Here is a 17,229-nt window from a genome sequence, read left to right on the forward strand (position 1 = left end):
AGGACAAACCATTCTGTCCCATAGCGATTATTGACGTAAAGTGCGGCCGAGTATGGGGCGTAGCCCAAAGTCCCGATGATGAGAATGTTCTTGAGTCCGAATTTGTTCGCGAGTGCGGCAAAAATCGAACATCCAAATACCATGATACCGAATGTTAGAGAATTGGCACCGTTCACAAGATACGGTTCCTGTTGACCGCCAGCACCAGTATCTGGTCCAGGGTTAGTGTGACAGCTTCATGGCTGATGATATCGGAGTTCGTGGCATACTGTTCAAGGCATTCCATATTCCGGGTTGGGTAAATGATATCAGCCCCACAATTATCACGTTGAAAAGGGTGCTTCGATACCATCGAGCAATTTTTGATTTAGGGAGAGGCGCCTCCTCCTCTGATGCAACATCTTGAATGCTCTCAGACGTCTGGCTAGTCTTGAGGCCTTCTGACACTCGAGTCGCAAGGATGTCTTTATCTGGGTCTGCCATCGTTCGAAGAAATTTACCAATTTAGAACCTGTTGGACGGACGCGCTGTTGGGGTCGTCTCGTGCGAGAGGTTCTGTGGCGCACAACAAGCAGTCTTATACCGGGAGCTTGTCATTGCCAAAATTCTGCGCCTGAAGAATTTGGATATGTTGAGCAAAGATTGGTATGGCGCCATTGTCGCTAAAATGACCGCAAGACCCCACCAAACGCCTGGGAGACCCATCCGGCTGGCACGATTATGTCGAATATCAAATGATAACGGATGTAACAAGTAATCAGATAGAGTTACAAGGGTCTTCAATTGCCGTCGCTCACTAGAAAGGCATAGAGGGTCGAGATCTTGGATGGCGATTGAGCCAGCCGTAGCCTGGCGTGGATAGCCGGGGCAGGGGGTAACATCCGTCGATGGCGTGATTAACAAATTGACGTTCCAACTATTAGCACCTGTGTTTATTCCCACATGGCTATATCGCCATTGGCCACTGTCACTGATATAAGAAACCTGATATGGAAGGTGTCTGCGGGCTGTAATCAACTGTCTTCAGTGTTCCGGCCAAATCGGTGCTCATACCTCGGATCCGTCGACCAGTCTCTTCCAAATAAACAGATTGCCACTGAAAGAAATGGCGGAGATTGTGACACAAAAGCCTGTGTCAGCAACGCTACATTCTTTGACCCATGTGGATGGCCTGCCATCATCATATGCCCGAGAAAATACAAGGCCAGAACCCGCCGTTCTGAACGCCACGAAATCCTATTCCCTCGACTCGCTTCCCTTAGAGCTTGCCTTGGGCAAAAATGTCTCGTTAGATCACCTATCAGATACAGTGTCCAGATATTCCTCTACTGGGCTTATCAGACGTCTCCTAAACAATCACGGTGCCATACTGTTCAAAGGTCTTGGGCTGAAGAATGCCACCGAATTCTCTCAATTCGCAACAGCCTTTGGCTGGTTGCCTCATGAGGACATCGGAAATCCCGTTCGTCGGACAGTTCTGGCGCACAATGTAGCAACCGCGAACGAGGGACCAAACACCCAACCTGTCTATCCTCACAATGAATTTGGCCTGAGTCCACATTACCCTGCATACGTCTTCTTCTACGCTCTCTCGGCACCAGAAACTGGTATAGTTGCTTCCAGAGATCAAACTTGCGCCATTCTGACAATTGATCAGGTGGCGAGACGCCAATCAATAGTTCTATTAAGCTCTATGAACGACTTGAGGAAGAGATTCCAGAATTCCTGACGGCACTGGAGGAAAAGGTAGGGGTGCATGACTGTATTCTTGACTCGCTGGTTGCACGCCACTGACTCACCAACTAGGGTGTTCGATATCAGCTGTTTTTTCCCAATCGCCCTCGTGAAGACGTGTCGTCTCCAGGTACCTCCGTCTTCCAGTCATACGGCAAGGCTGTCCTTGACACAGATGACACCGAAACGGCGCGGAGCAAGATTGAGGCGGAGATTAGGCGATTGCCGACAGCAACTTGGCAATGGGAGAATCAGTCATCCGAGAATCCTCTGGGAGACCTGCGCGTCTTTCAAAAACTGCCTGCTATTAGACTACACGAGCAGACAGGCAAAAAGGCCTTCTTCAACAACATTATTTCGAGGTACCTGAACGCGAAGAACAACCAGACGTTGGACCCGCCTTATCTGAATAAGGAAGGGGCTTATCAACCGCCAGCTCTGGTAGGCATGGGCCCAAGGTTATGTCGAATATTGCTGAAACTTTGCTACAGTATGCAGACGGATCCCCTATCCCTCACGAGTATCTGGAGAAGGCCGTTCAAATTGTGGAGTATGATCATTTTATGCATAGCGACGACACCAAATACTGATATGGATAGGGAAACAAGGTCTCTGGTGTCATGGACCGCGGGCGACGTACTTCTTCTAGACGTATGCTCAACCCATCCTTCTCACTCGCTCTCAAATGATTCAAACTAACTTGGTGTTAGAATCATGCAATTCAGCATGGCAGAGAGCCGTGGACCGGGTAAGTTGATCCCAGCCCCTTTTCCTAAGACGTACTTGCGCTGAAACATTGTTCTTCAAAGAGATCGAAAGTTGCTTGCAAGCTTGTGGGACGAGTCGAAACAGAGCAAATAAGAGCTGGCGACTAGCTCTACAAGTTAAACCAGGTGGTAAATGTCATTCAAGCCTTTGGAGGGCAAAGGTCAATCGTAGCTACGGAGATTTGATGCTGCTGATCAGGCGGAGCCTATGCATTCCATCTTGCATGGGTGAGGATGATCGAGGAATGTCTCCCTACGAGTCCCTTTCTTGTTCAAGAACACTGAAGTGGCATTCAATCCAGCCTTGCGCCCCTATCAGGCTCGCCAACACTTTATCAAAGTGAGTGGAGACCCTGAGAAGAATGAACTTCGTTTCTTTGTTTACCTTCATTATTCTCAGGCACTGGCTCTGCTCTTCAACTGTCTCGATTCGCGAATCCTGTCATGTGCCGAACAAGAGAGTAACAAAGCCAGCTTTGTTCTAATTGAATGAGATTGTAGAAGCGCGCTGCTATTCGCGGTCCACAAAGAATCTTGCCAACAATCCACATACCTCATTCTTTGAGGTTCATCAAGTGCGTGATTTCCTGCCTCGAAAGCGTAAAAATCGAGGAAATTCACCCCTTAACAATACATACCAACTTACAAGGTGAAAACACCATTTAAAATTTACCATGCATATCCACATCATAGCTTGGGCGCTGGGCACAGCCGTACTATTCCTTGGTGGGCTTGTGTCTACCCAGTCTGGTTTACAGGTGATGAACTTCTATAGCACTCCTGATCAACAAGACCAGTATTTTCTGGCCAGTACATGGTTCCGGACCGCCACTTCCTGGAATACTCGACCAAATTCAGCAGCTCAACCAGTCTCTGAACTCACAGATCAGCATTCTCCTTCTTTGACCGTAGAACGTCGATCAACCACCAAACATCTCATAACCGCCAATGTCACTACTCTCCTTCCAGCTGCACGAAGTGTTGTCCGCGAAACGGCAGCCGACTGGATCATCGCTGCTGAGTCGGAAGAAGGAGAAGAGAGTTCATGGTCCACCATCCTCTGGAACTCCTTCCCGTGGTCCGACTTCCGAAATTTCATCATCATTATTATCTTCCTTGGGTATTGCTGTAAACTCTATATAGACCGGGCGGCCCTAGGAGAGTCATTGAGCATATACGTGCCCTTGGACCATTGCAAAACAAGGCAGATTGAGGAACTAAAGCAAGAATTAAAAACCTCGGAAACTCAAAGGAAACAGTCTTCCGACAATCAACAGCTGCAGCATGCTCAATGCCAGCTTGAGCTTGAAGAAGCCAACAGGGTCATTGCATGGCAGAAGTCTCAGTTGGAGAAGGTATTGGAAGCTAATGCCAGCGAAGTCAAGGACGTTGCTCAGATCTATTCGAGTGTGCAGGACATAATCTCCTCAGAGCTGAACGCGGATGCTGAATCAGACTCCTGCTGCGCAGATGAACCCTCGTCCAACTTGTCGTTGCAGAAAAACCTATCGGTCAGGCCCATCACGTGGTAACAAAGGTCTTTGTGTCCATCAACACTTAAGAAGTTGGCGTAATTGTCGATCACTGCAGATGAGGTCGCTTCGCCACAAAAAGTTGTCATAACTGAAGTTACTGTATATTTGATCCAATGATTTCTTCTCATTTCAGACCCTATAATCATCACGCTCGAACGAGTGCCTCAACATCGTGTTTGATCCATTAGAGAGCGTTGGCATACGTAGAGAGTAGAGCCTGTGCTAGGAAGAGCAGCGCCGCTGGTGACCATGCAACAAGGGGAACTCCTCCCATTGTCTTAGTACCTTGTTGAGAGCAAACACCACGATATTGACGTTTTGGGTTCCAATATAGGATGGCCTTGCCTGTCAACCTTTGGTGACACAGACTCTAACCTTAAAAATTTTGACCTCTTGAGTGGCTTGATAATGTCCCAGATGTCCTGAGCGATGGCGAATGCCATTTTGGAATCTTCCGCCACAGATGCGCTTCATCGAGAGCATCGATGGCTGGCTTAAACCTCGAATCGTGAAGAGAAACAGCTGCCGTGTTCCCCTCAATGTACCGACATCTGGCGAGCCGGACGGTACTTCTTCGGCATTGGACCCCATGCTTTTGGTGTCATGTGCAATCTCGACCAGTTTGAGCCATTGACAATGGACCATTAGTCCAATTCGAAGGCGGCTATTGTCGTGTGGTACTACCTGCATGCTCCCAAGGTATCGTGGGTAGAATGCTTCTCATCGACGGGTTCAACGTAGTTGTTGAAGGCTTTCAGCCTGTGGAGACCGGTCAAAGAAACAATTCGACGCCCTAGGGTATCATTGTTTCCAGATCTTCCTACTTTGTGACCGTGATAGGTGTAGTAATGTTGAAGCCGTTCCTGGTTCGAAGTCATAGCGGAAGACATCCAACGTGAGGATAGCGACTTGTGGCAACCTTGACGCCCGGTATGACGCGTCTTTGTAGATGCAATGACCGACCAACTTCCCGATCAGGTCTTATGGGAGTCAAACCCGCCTGAAGGTCGGCGCGACATCGAAAGCGGAGGTTAAGCGATCCCCATCACAAGGATAGGATGCTTCATGTGGGTTAGGCTATACACGACTCTCGCTGTACATCATGTTGACATACTTCTCCCTCATATCGCGCATGTATTCATGCTGCTCCGGGGGGATGTTCAGGGTATATCTCTCATATTGCTCTCGTCGCATAGCCCTGTGAATGGCGGCACCGACAATGACTGCCGCAGCACAAACGACGACAGCAATGAGGACAACGACTAGATCAGGGATTGCCATATTGCGTGCGATCTCGGAAGAAGCCTTTGGCAAGCGGGTTGGGCTGATGGAGGAGCAAAGCTAACAAGCAGTGCAACAACCACAAGTTTGTAGATTCGAGGGGAAAGGAGGGGTTCAATGCTTGTCGTTGACAGCTTAGGAGGCGTGGAAAAAGGCGATATCTGAAAGAACGAGTGTAGCGCACCAACCTAGAGACGTTCGAAATAGAGAGGAGGGAGAGAGATAACAGGTGCAAGCACTGACATAGGGTAGATGTACTCCGTACTTGTGTGCAAGACATTTGGCGCCAATGTCCAGGTTTCAACCAAGCAGGTTGGCATCAGCAACGAAACCTGCGGGATCTTGGGAGCTTTGCCAAAAGGGACATTTTATTGAACGCCTGGTTGGTGAGAGTGGAGATTTGCTATGGTAATGTTGCTGAAAAAAGAACCTCCCAAGAAATCCGCCTCAGCAATACCACGAACCGCAACCCTCGAGATGGATGTTTTTCTTGGCCCTTATGGATCATAAACTTTCCGGAACATGGCTGCGCCGAAAAGTGATAGGAAAAGATGATGTCAACTGCGCCACAATCACTCCCTTGCATCGTCCTAGCAACTTGTCCTGACATGTAGTCTGTTGTCTTTCGCCGTGCACAGTCCTCGCCAGGCAAGCTACCGACATTAGACGATAAAGAAACAGGCAAGAATGGTAGATATATTGCTACACGTGTTTATAAAAATGGTAAGAGTTTACAGAAGGTCGCAATACGGAGTAGTCATTAGGGTTCGGCTAACGGATGGGGCGCATCAATATATGCGTATTTTAGCTGACCACACGTGCCACCGTAGGACGCATACGGAGTAAAGTCAGTCTCGCTTCCGCGAATGGCATAATCCCTGTCCCTTGCATGTTATGCAGAGGAGGGCACGGAAGGCCTGCTTTCAGGGAAATATGTGGACGCGACTAGTACACAAAACAGTCCACAACATCTTTCACCTTCTCTCCATCCTCTTCGATTCAAGACAAACTGCTTCCCTGCTGCTCAAGACAAACTGTGACTTTCCACGATTAGCAACTATTTAACTAAGGGGATAGTGCATAGGACCCGCGAGCATCAACTGGGAGCCATCTGCCCATTGTTATTGTTTCAACCTCACTCGCCGGCCTTCACTCCTTCACTCCATCCCCCACATCCGTAACCACAAAAGTTAGCTGTTGTAAGAACTAGGTGACGGAGGTCCTGAGAGGATACTCGACGTGATGATCGAAAGCCAAACAATTTGCAGTGTTATAAAGGTTAGATGTTATGGTATGCCTCGATTAGTAGTTGGATTCGATCGTCAGTAAGAGTTGTGACGAATGGCTGCGGGGTTATCGTGACTATCATCCTTGCTGGCAGTGCACGTGAGGCTCATGAACACCAAACATTGTGCACCATGCTGCTACTGTATCAGAAGAATGTTTTTGAAATTCGAAGCACGTCGAACACGCATATTGTCTCTTCTAACAAGCACTTGATGAAGTGACAATGACCAATTCTAGTTTCCATTTTGAGACAAGGCCTCAGGGAAGAATTCTGCTTTGGTGAATTCGCAGGAAAGGTTATGAAACCTCATATGGAAGTAGGCTTTGCGTGCTACAAGATCTAAGTCCAAGGCTCAACAACACCAATAAACATAGTATGACTTCTAGCACTCGCAATAAATACATGGGCTGTCAGACCCAAACATCACTCGTTTGTATCAAATTCGCTGCACATCCGGCTACTGTGATGCGCTGTAGGAGTTTCGGGCCAAATTGCACCTGAAACATCCTGTAGCCTGGTAGAAGCAAGGAATGGAGACCCGGGAAAACATATAACTACAACAATCTTGACAAGCTCCATACCTTGTGGTACTAGTCCTGGTGTTATCTTCAATTTCAGACGCCAGGCTCTAGGTGCCCTACCATTAGGGATGTTGTGACGTTCGATATGGACGAGGACGTGTCTGAGCACGATCCATTGCCCGCAGACGAGGAGGCCGCTTCGGGTTCGCAGGGTCCTCGCTCGATCAACCACATTACGTCTATCATCACAGGGACAGGATACACTATATATGATGACCTCATCATTCCTGAGATACTGGCTGCAAAGCATGAAGTTGTTTTAGTGACATGTTTTTGGGCCTCGTCGGTGACCCAGAAAGCGCTAGCGAACTGTCTCAGGGCTCTTTCGCGAAAGGCTGCTTCAGGGTCTGCTAAAGTGTCTGTCAATATCTGCTTTTCATCATCCTCATTACCACGAAACATGTTGTGGCCAACTCCTCAGCGCGGACAGATTTATGACCCATCTACTTGGACCAAACTTGGATTGCCTCAGGCCAACGAGTTGCATGGAATTGACCTCCGGGTGTGCCGGAAGTTTTTCTGGCCTTTGGGGATCATCCATAGTAAGTATGTGATCATCGACAGAAAAGTGGCGATATTTCCGTCTTGCAACGTGTCTTGGGAGCGGTGGTTCGAGTTTGCCGTCAAGACTCAAGGCCCGATTGTTGATTCTTTACTATCATTCCACGTGGACTTCTGGGGCGATGATCACCAGCTCATACAACTGTCCGCGGTGTCTAGTCTCCAACAAGATGAGAGCAGATCGAGCTCGACAACGGAAGGTATCCGAGCCTTCACAACACTTCTACCCTCACCACACACCCCAACACTGATCCCGAAACATTTGAAACTACCATCAATGATGGGACGACTACCTTGTGTGCCCGATGCACCCACCCGATTTCCTGAAACAGCACTTCTAGCCACGACGTATCGTCTACTACATCAAGCAACAAATTCGATCATTATGCTGACGCCCAATCTCACGGAGCCTGCTGTCCTCGACGCGCTCAGCTGTGCCTTGGAGCGTGGTGTCAATTTGATCATATGGACCAACAGCACACTGATGACCATGGAGCAAATCGTGACTGCTGGCACGACGACCCCGAGGTGTATTCGGGCTTTGCAGAAGAAGGCTGAAGCCTTTCGTGGGGTGCTGGAGGTGAATTATTTCGACCAAGGTCCAGGAAAAGAGCCTGTGTTGGACAGTGATAAGGAGACAACCCCAATCAAACTTCATTCAAAAGTCACCATCATCGATGCAGACAAGATCCTTGTAGGCAGCGGCAACATGGATGCTGCGAGCTGGGGTACGAGTCAGGAGTTGGGCGTGCTGATCGAGAGTGGAAGTGTCGTTAGAGAGTTTCTGAGGTCATGGAGATATGGAAACATCTCCCTCTGCCCTGTATAGTAAGAACCTTTGATAGAGAACTCTTTTCCCGCTGCTTTGGCCTTTGTTGACTCTATAGTAGTAAAAGTATAGAACTTCAACTAGTCTGCATTGGTACTAGTGCTATCAGTGACATCCCGTAGGCTGGACATCTACGAGTTGGTCGAATTCAATTCTTTTACTCCTTTCAACGACCAGACTGAAATATAATCATTCAGCATTGTGAATTCCTTGTCGGCATCACACCTCAAACATTTGTTATGGCATGAAATGCAACACTGGACTGGATTGCATCGCAGCCAAGATCCTATCACGCTTTGTTTGGTGACCGATTTGAAAGGTACTCATTCACCAAATGTGGAGTTCTACAACACCAACCTTGCTTGGGCTTCCTGCTGAGCTTCGAGTGAAGATCTATCAGTATGTGTTACCGGAGCTTGAGGTTACAGAATGGATGACAGCGGATCCCACTGTGTATGCAGTTGTCGAGGACTGTATGGGGAGCGAGGAGCACATGACGTCAAGATATCAAATGTCACCGGCCCTGCCCTTGGGAATACAGACAGCCTGCAAACAACTGTCACAGGAGATACAGCCAGTTGTTGACAGTTGTCCGGTCAGGTATGTACTGGAGCGACCATGCAGTCGTCACGACTGGCGTGGACCCCCGGTCGTCCTTCGTGATCGAGTTCGGTCTCTCCAGATCCCAGGCAATTATCGCCGGTTCAGATCCAGCGCCTGTGGATTATTCAACCAAGACATTTTCCCAAATCTGTGCCAAGCAGAGATCGCTTATGATCGTTGGCATGCTTACGAAGTAAACATTCGTGCTCTTGCGGTGGTGGCAGAAGTGCTTCAGTTTCTCGACTCGGGCTGCAAGGAGCCTATTAAACAGGCGCTCTCAGCGCTGCATGGTATCTTGGAAGACACGGTCCAAAGTGAAACACCACCCTGTGACCTGATGGCATACATTCAGGCGAAGAACCTCGTTTTACATGCTCCGTTCACCGTATGGGTGTCACCACCGGCAGGAAGGTCGATCGAGTATTATCTGGTTGCGATTGGAGTAAGATGATTCCTTTGCGAGCTCGTTGAAGCTGTCTACTGATCTCGAACAGACTTTTTCTTGGTGCCCTTCTGGAATCAAGATTGAAAGCCTTAGAGACAACCGATCGAAACACCAGCCTCGCGTACTGGAGAGGCTCGGTTTGAAGTTGAGGGCTCATGACGAGTCGACAGCGGGTTCCAACAATTGGTTCATTCTTTGAGCGGGTCCCGTCATCGGAGGCTGATTTCCGGCTGTAGGCAAGGTTGGCGGTCAGCTCTCCCGTCTGTCAAGACACAACTTGCACACTGTACTGCAGGAGGCCATATTGCAAAATTTGTATTCCCTGGTGCATATGGCTGTTCGTGACTCAAAGGGCCTAGACGCCTTCATTTCCTCATCTTCTGGGATCACATGAGACCACGAGCATGCGGCTTGTTGACCACATATTTAAGTGATTCATAACAAGATAGACCCTATGCATAGTGAGAGCAAGCCATGGGGGCCGAGATTAGCTTGACAGGGCCACGAGGCCCCTCGGCCCCAAGAGCCCCTCGTCACATCGTTTTTGAGCCCCAGAACAAGCACACATTGTGACATTTTAACCAATTTGGTTAGTCATGATCTTCAGGTCAATCGTCTGAGACTCAACTTTGTCACCATCACTTGACAGTCTCCTTCTACAGCACGACGCTCTCAGACAACTCGCAACAACTCAAACAGTTTTTGACCTCTGTTGCTACCCGTAATGTCACAGATATACAATGGCATGATGGACGGGGAAGGCGAATATGAAGATCCCCTGTAATCTCAACTGATACCAAGAAACTCTCGTTTATTTGATTGGCAGACGCACCAAGTACCAACGTTGGGGTTACGACCTGGTCATCCGCACCTATCATGCCATTCTGAGGCCCCAAATCAAAGATGAATGGGCCGACGGGGGCTCCTATGGGCATGAATTCGGTTAGGATTCTCGCGTGGAAGCCGTAAAAGAGCAGGAGTTTGTCACAATGCGGGTATCAAGGTTGAAGGCTGGGAAACCTGGCCAGCAACCAATTGGCCGGCAGTGTCTCCAAGCTTCCAGCCCTCGGAACCAACCTCGAAGGTCCCGACTTATGGACTTGAAAATCACCCAGCTGATCAATGTGATGGGCACTTTTGGCGGGGTTCGATGGCTAGACGCTGCCTGGGAGGCCCGGGCAGGTTATCTGCGCAAGCTTGTCGGCTGCGCGTCCTCCCGTTCCAGGGAGTGGGACACCTTTAATTTAAGCCAAACAGCTTGCATAGTTGCTTGAAGGCGAGGCCCGAGACCTTCTGCTTGCCTGTCAGTCTACCTCTTTGCGTATGCGTACAGGCTTCTTGGGCTGGACGTGATGTTTGGTCTCCACTCCTCCAGGATTTGGCCCAAGCACACGAGTACCCAAACAGACGCCCTGGGCCGGCAAGAGTGGACATTTCCACAACCGAACTGGTCATCCTACTCAGGACAGTAGAAGTAGTCTGTCCACTAGTTAGGTCGTCTCCATCCTGCTGCGTCCTGGTCCTAGGTAAACAGTCAACCCATCCACCAACCAACTTCCTGGACGCCATTGGCATTTTCAGGTGCGATTTTCTTTCCATCAACTTGATCCCACACTTGAGGACCCAGTCGAGAGATAACCACAGAGAGTTCAGTGACAGCTCTGCTCAGGTTGCTTTGATCCCAAATTCATCATCTGGCCCGCCTGCCACAAACAAAATTGTTGCCACCAGAGGCAATAGCGACCGCCCGTCCATAACACCTTCCCTGTCACGCTCTTGGCTTCCCGATTTCGCTTCTTCGAGTCGTTCTTTCTTCCGCATTCAACGGCTCGTCTCTGCGAAGAATCCCTCTGTTGACGGCCAAAGACGACGACAACGACGACGATAGACGATACAAGACTCCAGCGATTCTGTTACACAGCCATTTCGTCCTGCGAGGACGCTTCGCGCGGTGCTCGAGGCCGCTCCTCTTCCCAACACAAACCTGCGTGTGCACCGCTGAATCGCACCGCTCTTCTCTCACAACGAAACGACTCAATTTGATTTCGCAGCCATGATCACCACAGCTCGTTCCCTTGCGACTCTGAGAATTACATGCCGATGATCATGTCCTGCGAAGTCTGCGCCCTGAGGATTCACTTTAATTCCTCGCCGAAATGGTGTCGGATACTTCCCTCAGCACGCGAGTGTCTCTGATCACTCTCGATCCCGCCGTTGCTTCCCAGATTACAGCCACCCCAGGCACGACTATCGCTCCATCAACCTCGCAGTATGCCTCCAGTCCCAGGAAAGGCACAAAGACGCCGACTCCAGATCTCAGTCGCCGCCATATAAGGAATAACTCGGCCCCGACCACAGCCGGGAAGAAAAGATCAAACTCGTTGCGCCGGGTCAAGAATAGCACCGAGCTGCTGAGACAACGATCCACAAATAGCTCCAAGAAAGATGTTAAGGCGGAAAATCCTACAGATGTAAGAGCTGGACGGAATTTTATTGTGGGCAATGTCGGCACTGGGGGAATATTGTACCTTACTCCATCGACATACCAGTCACACGCCCAAAAGCCCTCTCTGACGTCTCTTTCTTCGACTCGGACGCCTGTCACGGCCCCTGCCTTCCTGGATCTGGAACATCTCCTTCCACCAGAGACTCAAGCCAATCCATCAAACCAGTCCGACCCCTCAGTGTATCCCCAGTCGGCGGCGCCACACTCGCCTCCAAAGCCATTCGACAAACGTGCCATTGCGGCCAATCATGGCCGCTCTCAGTCATTTTCTACTGTCGAGGAACATCGACAGTCATTATCTGCACCAAAATCCCGCACACTGAGGATCGTCATACAACGTCCAGAAACAGCACGCTCCGACAATGCTCGGGATTCTGTACAAGATGATCGTCAAGACCTTTCACCCACCCTTTCCGTCCCAATTCCCCACTATCGCATAGGAACCTTTCGCTTCAGTGCACAGGGTACCCCCGTGCTGCGTGGTTCTTCATTCACTCGAGGATCTGCGACCCCCTCAGATGTCACTGCTACCATGGCCACTACTCGTTTGGACCAGTATTTCAACGGACCGCCGGCGTCAAGTTTAAAGGCTCTGTCGAGAATCGACCAGACAACTTTTGGCCAGTTCCGTCCCTCCTCATCAAATGTCAACGAACCACCTCCGGAGCAGGTCCCAGCATCATCCATACAGCCTAATGTCTTTGCTGAACTATCCGGTATCTACGATGACCCTTCCGTTGTCCGGTATTGCCACAACGTAAGAGAAATCACTGCTGCCACTCCGGCCAGAATCATCGCCCAAATCTCATCCGATTCGTTCATGGATTACGAACTCGTCTCCGATTTCTTCTTGACTTTCCGTTGCTACATGTCAACCTTTTCTGTTCTCGATTACTTACTCGCGCGCTTGAGGTGGGCAATCGGGCGCCTGGAGGATGACGGTAGAATCATTCGTGTTCGGACGTTTGCCGCTCTTCGGCATTGGATTCTCAACTACTTCATGGACGACTTCTTCGTTGATCGCCAACTCAGAGAGCGATTTTGCACAGAGATCAACAAATTATATCGCGATGTGAAGAACAATCCAGACAGCGGTTTCAGCGACTTGAAACTCTTGCGCGATCTCAAACGTTGCTGGAACGGACGCTGCTCTCTCTGCTGGACCCATGAATACTTCGAATTAGATGGAGATCAAAACGACGACCTGATCCCCGGAGGCGCAGATGATAATGATGAATATCCACCCCAGCCACCAGCCGTTGCTGTTTCACTGCACCCCCCTACGGAAATGCCCCCCTCAGAGATTCTTCAAGGCCCGTCCACTAGTTGGTTTGAAATTCCACGGGCCAGTGCAAATCAACACCTGCGCAATCACTCCATTCTTTCTGACCAAATCAGTCCCTCTCTTGATAGTGATGGAAGTCTGCAGGCGAACTCTTGTTTTCCGAAGAATCTGTTGCGATCTGGAGCAGGCGAAGAGACCCACGCTAAAGGCCCACATCCTGTGTCCGTCCAACTGAGAAGAAAGAATGCACCTGCAACTCTGCACGTCAACACTCAACCGGGATTAGCTCCCAAATCCCTTGGTCATCGCCGAGGTGCCAGTTCTGTCGATAGCAATCGCGAAACGACACCGCGACAGACGGAACATGAACCGCCATCGTTATTTGTCGATGATGGAAGTATCATCCGCGGACTGTTGTATAGCCCGAGTGCGCCCTTTGTTCAAATTGTGTCTTCATTCTCGCCCTCAGCTACAGAACCTTCCGACTCTGCGGACGAGCGTCCTCGAATTCGTAGACCGCAGGACCATGCAACGCATGGCGGAAGAAATCTGTTTGGATCTTTACGCAAGGTTTTAGGGGGAAGGAATGGTGCCGACGATTTGACCGTGCTCACAATATCACAGCCAACGAATGAATCAGCTGGACATGGCCACAAACCACAAAATTCGTTGAAGACGTCCGCCTCTCATGATGAACTGGGCAGCAAAACGATGGCACCGATGCAACGGAAGGGCGAAATCCGCATCGACTTGTTATGCGCGGCTGTCTGCCAAAACTATGAAGGTCGATTTCCGTCAAAACACCGCGTTACATACGGCCCACTATATGCGACCAATAACCTTAATCCGATTTTAGACCAGAACAACGCGAAACTTGGGAACTCAGGAGCAGACCGTCGAGCAACAGCCCAAAGTGGTTCAATCTTAATCATAGACGATACTGGGCCAGATGTTCCGACCATGTCCGGAGCTCTACGACCTCTCAACTTGTCAGAACTTCAAAGAGGGGGTCCCCGGTATGGCACAGACATGCTGCATCCGGAGAGCTTTCGGTCTGATCCGAAGTTGAGTTTTGATGCTGTCGCAACCCAGCGAAGTTCAGATGTCCTCGGCGAAGCCATGCACAACACAGGATCAGGTAGTAGCATTGGTTCTGTTGGCATCTTTTCTTCGCAAAATCCTGTAGAGGATCTACGATCCACTCCAGGAAAGACTGATCACGCCGACAAAGTTGACGGTCCCACAGTCGAGACCATCAAAGACACTGATCTAAGCCAGGCCCTATCCACTGAAGAGCAACCAATCACATCTGGAGAAAAGGACCTGGATCGCCATGCACCGGTGGACGATGATGAAGTCGAGCATGCATCAAGCTCTGGGCCAGCTCACACCTTGAGAAGGCGGCCAGGAGGCGATCTTCGAATGGTTGAAAACGTGCAACAGCTCGACCACAGTATACATCACCAGTCTTTTGATACAGCCAGCACAGTGTCGAGGTCTCCGAACGACTCGTTGCTCCTCATGAGAACTGATACGAATCGTACCGTTCGAAGAGACGCCCAACCACCCAATAAAGTCGTCTCGATGATCAACACCCACTCATCTCAACACCTCCGGCCCTCCTTTGAAGCAGCCGTTGCAGGCTTTTCAGATATACCAGATGATGATGATGGCGGTCTGGAGGCGACCTTACTGAAATTGGAAGGCCGGTATGAAAAGCGCTCGCCACCGATCAATCAGCATCCAATAGATGTCGCTGGTAAACGGCGATCGCTTCCAGACTTGCAGGCAAGCTCGGAGATCGATCTAGGTCGTGTCAATGAAGAGACAAGTCACTCACTTCATGGCGATGGTCTTGATCTTCCCCGGAGGGAAACTCAAGCGGCACCTGCGATGAGCCATCCTACCGACAACATGACTCGAGAGATCACCCATGTCGTCACGGAAGTTGAACCTTCGTCACCGAGATCCTCAATCTTTGGTCTTGCAACAGAGTCTGTGGCGGAGTCAGAAAATTCATTTGGCTCTCTGCCCCTGTTGAAGCGCGAGGCTGGCCACGGAAGCACTGTCCCTGCAGCTGCATCAAAAGTAACCCGCGAGGTCGAATATGTTGCACCTGGGTATTTTGCACAGGACCCACCTCAGCTCTTTCACCTTCCCAAAGGACCACCTCCAAGTGGAAATAAGAATGCCCATGGGCGTAGTCTCTCGAGACCTGACACTGCTGACGAGAGTGCCAAATCGTTCCTGCTGGATGAGGACGAGAATCTGTCGGACTTATCATCAGATATATCTGTTGATATCATTAATCACTCCGAGGTCGTTGATCGATCGATCTCGCCAATGCTGGCTGCACCAGGAACTGCAATTTCTGGTCTCGAGATTCCTGCACATCCATTGACCTATGCCTCAGTGGTGAATTTGGCGGCCCCGGAAGTGAGCTCCACGGTACCCTTGCCATCACCGAAAGAAGGCAAGGGACTTGACCCAGAAAAGCTAGGTCCACCGCAAGCAAAGGTGCAGAAGCATGGCTCCTTTGGCAAGTCGACTGCTCCACTCACTCGACTTCCTCCGGGTCCTGCACATCTGCCATTTGTTCTGGCGTGCGATTCACAAGTTCTGGCTCAACAAATGACGTTGGTGGAAAAGTCTGCTTTGGCTGAAGTTGAGTGGTCTGATCTTGTGGAAATGCGCTGGGACAGCAAAGCGGCCGAAGTGCTTGATTGGGTGGATTGTCTGATGGATTTGGATATCCGAGGCGTTGATCTGGTCATTACACGCTTCAATTTGGTGGTGAAGTGGGTTATGTCGGAAATTGTCTTGACTCGAGACATCAACGAGCGAGCTCGTGTCATCACCAAATACATCCATGTGGCAGCTCATGCTCGCAGGTTGCACAACTACGCCACCATGCTTCAGTTGACAATCGCACTCACATCAACTGACTGCGCACGACTAACCAAGACCTGGGAGCTGGTCTCAGGGCCGGACATGTCCCTTCTCAAACATATGGAGATGTTGGTTCAGCCTGTCAGGAATTTTCATGACCTACGGGTCGAAATGGAGTCAGCCGATCCCACTGATGGCTGTATTCCTTTCATTGGTAAGTCTTCGAATTCAATTCTGATTCTCGGATGCTAACGATCAACATAGGGCTGTATGTTCATGACTTGACTTATAATGCTCAAAAGCCTTCGCGGATTCCGGGCGGTCCCGGAGGAGAGATGTTGGTAAATTTCGAGCGTTACAGAACGTGCGCGGTCATTGTCAAGGGTCTTTTACGGCTCATTGACGCCAGTTCTCGTTACACATTTGAACCTCGCCCTGGGGTAATTGAAAGGTGCTTATGGATGGCCGCTCTTCCAGATGAGAGCATAAGAATCGCTAGCAAGAGCCTGGAAGATTAAAGAGAAGGCCCAAGCCATGGGGGCCACACTCGGTCGAGAAAGATTTCTAGTTTAATGCGCAGCGATCCAGGATTGGCACGAAAGAGCAATTGGATTTTAATGTTTGGTCTGGAAGTTCCTACACAGCGCAGGCGCTATGGAAGAAGGGACTTAGATACGTTGTAGCGACACCTCGGATATTATACTTGCGTTTGGATGAAGAGTATCTTTAGTTTGAAGACTTAGCAAGCTAGCATGTACCTTGGCATGCCAGGGCGAGAAGGGTTGGTTATAACTGACAGCGGTCAAGATCATCGAAAATGCTCTTAACATGCCAATATGGTCGACAAAATGAATATTACTTGGTATATGCTCTGAATATCAAGAGAGATGGATACCTCTCATAATGTTCAGTGGAGAGGGGTTTT

The 17,229-nt window shown here is 49.8% G+C and overlaps 6 protein-coding genes across 6 annotated transcripts; 5 read left to right on the forward strand and 1 right to left on the reverse strand.

Annotated features, from left to right (window-relative positions):
* Positions 1-1,105: 1,105 nt before the first annotated feature.
* PV10_02702 (uncharacterized protein) lies at positions 1,106-2,595 on the forward strand (the record flags this gene model as incomplete). The annotated part of the gene is made up of 7 exons (XM_016367049.1): positions 1,106-1,607; positions 1,658-1,746; positions 1,807-2,175; positions 2,226-2,284; positions 2,334-2,385; positions 2,445-2,482; positions 2,544-2,595. The coding sequence occupies 7 exons, from the start codon at positions 1,106-1,108 to the stop codon at positions 2,593-2,595; spliced, it is 1,161 nt and encodes a 386-aa protein (XP_016226567.1).
* Positions 2,596-3,175: 580 nt separating this feature from the next.
* On the forward strand, positions 3,176-4,033 carry PV10_02703 (uncharacterized protein; the record flags this gene model as incomplete). The annotated part of the gene is made up of 1 exon (XM_016367050.1): positions 3,176-4,033. One exon carries the CDS (start codon positions 3,176-3,178, stop codon positions 4,031-4,033), a length of 858 nt encoding a protein of 285 aa, XP_016226568.1.
* PV10_02704 (uncharacterized protein) lies at positions 3,177-5,636 on the reverse strand. Its single transcript, XM_016367051.1, has one exon. It carries the CDS (start codon positions 4,724-4,726, stop codon positions 4,385-4,387), a length of 342 nt encoding a protein of 113 aa, XP_016226569.1. The 5' UTR covers positions 4,727-5,636; the 3' UTR covers positions 3,177-4,384.
* A 1,635-nt stretch (positions 5,637-7,271) lies between these two features.
* PV10_02705 (uncharacterized protein) lies at positions 7,272-8,576 on the forward strand (the record flags this gene model as incomplete). The annotated part of the gene is made up of 1 exon (XM_016367052.1): positions 7,272-8,576. One exon carries the CDS (start codon positions 7,272-7,274, stop codon positions 8,574-8,576), a length of 1,305 nt encoding a protein of 434 aa, XP_016226570.1.
* A 191-nt stretch (positions 8,577-8,767) lies between these two features.
* PV10_02706 (uncharacterized protein) lies at positions 8,768-10,015 on the forward strand. Its single transcript, XM_016367053.1, has 2 exons — positions 8,768-9,621; positions 9,674-10,015. Exons 1-2 carry the CDS (start codon positions 8,911-8,913, stop codon positions 9,821-9,823), a joined length of 861 nt encoding a protein of 286 aa, XP_016226571.1. The 5' UTR covers positions 8,768-8,910; the 3' UTR covers positions 9,824-10,015.
* A 1,160-nt stretch (positions 10,016-11,175) lies between these two features.
* Positions 11,176-17,177, forward strand: PV10_02707 (uncharacterized protein). Its single transcript, XM_016367054.1, has 2 exons — positions 11,176-16,518; positions 16,569-17,177. Exons 1-2 carry the CDS (start codon positions 11,781-11,783, stop codon positions 16,820-16,822), a joined length of 4,992 nt encoding a protein of 1,663 aa, XP_016226572.1. The 5' UTR covers positions 11,176-11,780; the 3' UTR covers positions 16,823-17,177.
* The last annotated feature ends 52 nt before the right edge of the window (positions 17,178-17,229 follow it).

Source organism: Exophiala mesophila, assembly GCF_000836275.1.
Source record: "Exophiala mesophila strain CBS 40295 unplaced genomic scaffold supercont1.2, whole genome shotgun sequence".
Taxonomy (NCBI): domain Eukaryota; kingdom Fungi; phylum Ascomycota; class Eurotiomycetes; order Chaetothyriales; family Herpotrichiellaceae; genus Exophiala; species Exophiala mesophila.

Excerpts from the sequence above, each read along its gene's own strand:
- PV10_02707 (XM_016367054.1), top strand. The coding sequence starts at position 11,781 with ATGGTGTCGGATACTTCCCTCAGCACGCGAGTGTCTCTGATCACTCTC. Across the intron at positions 16,519-16,568 it reads TGGCTGTATTCCTTTCATTG|GGCTGTATGTTCATGACTTG; the intron begins GTAAGTCTTCGA and ends CGATCAACATAG.
- PV10_02706 (XM_016367053.1), top strand. The coding sequence starts at position 8,911 with ATGTGGAGTTCTACAACACCAACCTTGCTTGGGCTTCCTGCTGAGCTT. Across the intron at positions 9,622-9,673 it reads ATTATCTGGTTGCGATTGGA|ACTTTTTCTTGGTGCCCTTC; the intron begins GTAAGATGATTC and ends GATCTCGAACAG.
- PV10_02704 (XM_016367051.1), bottom strand. The coding sequence starts at position 4,726 with ATGCAGGTAGTACCACACGACAATAGCCGCCTTCGAATTGGACTAATG.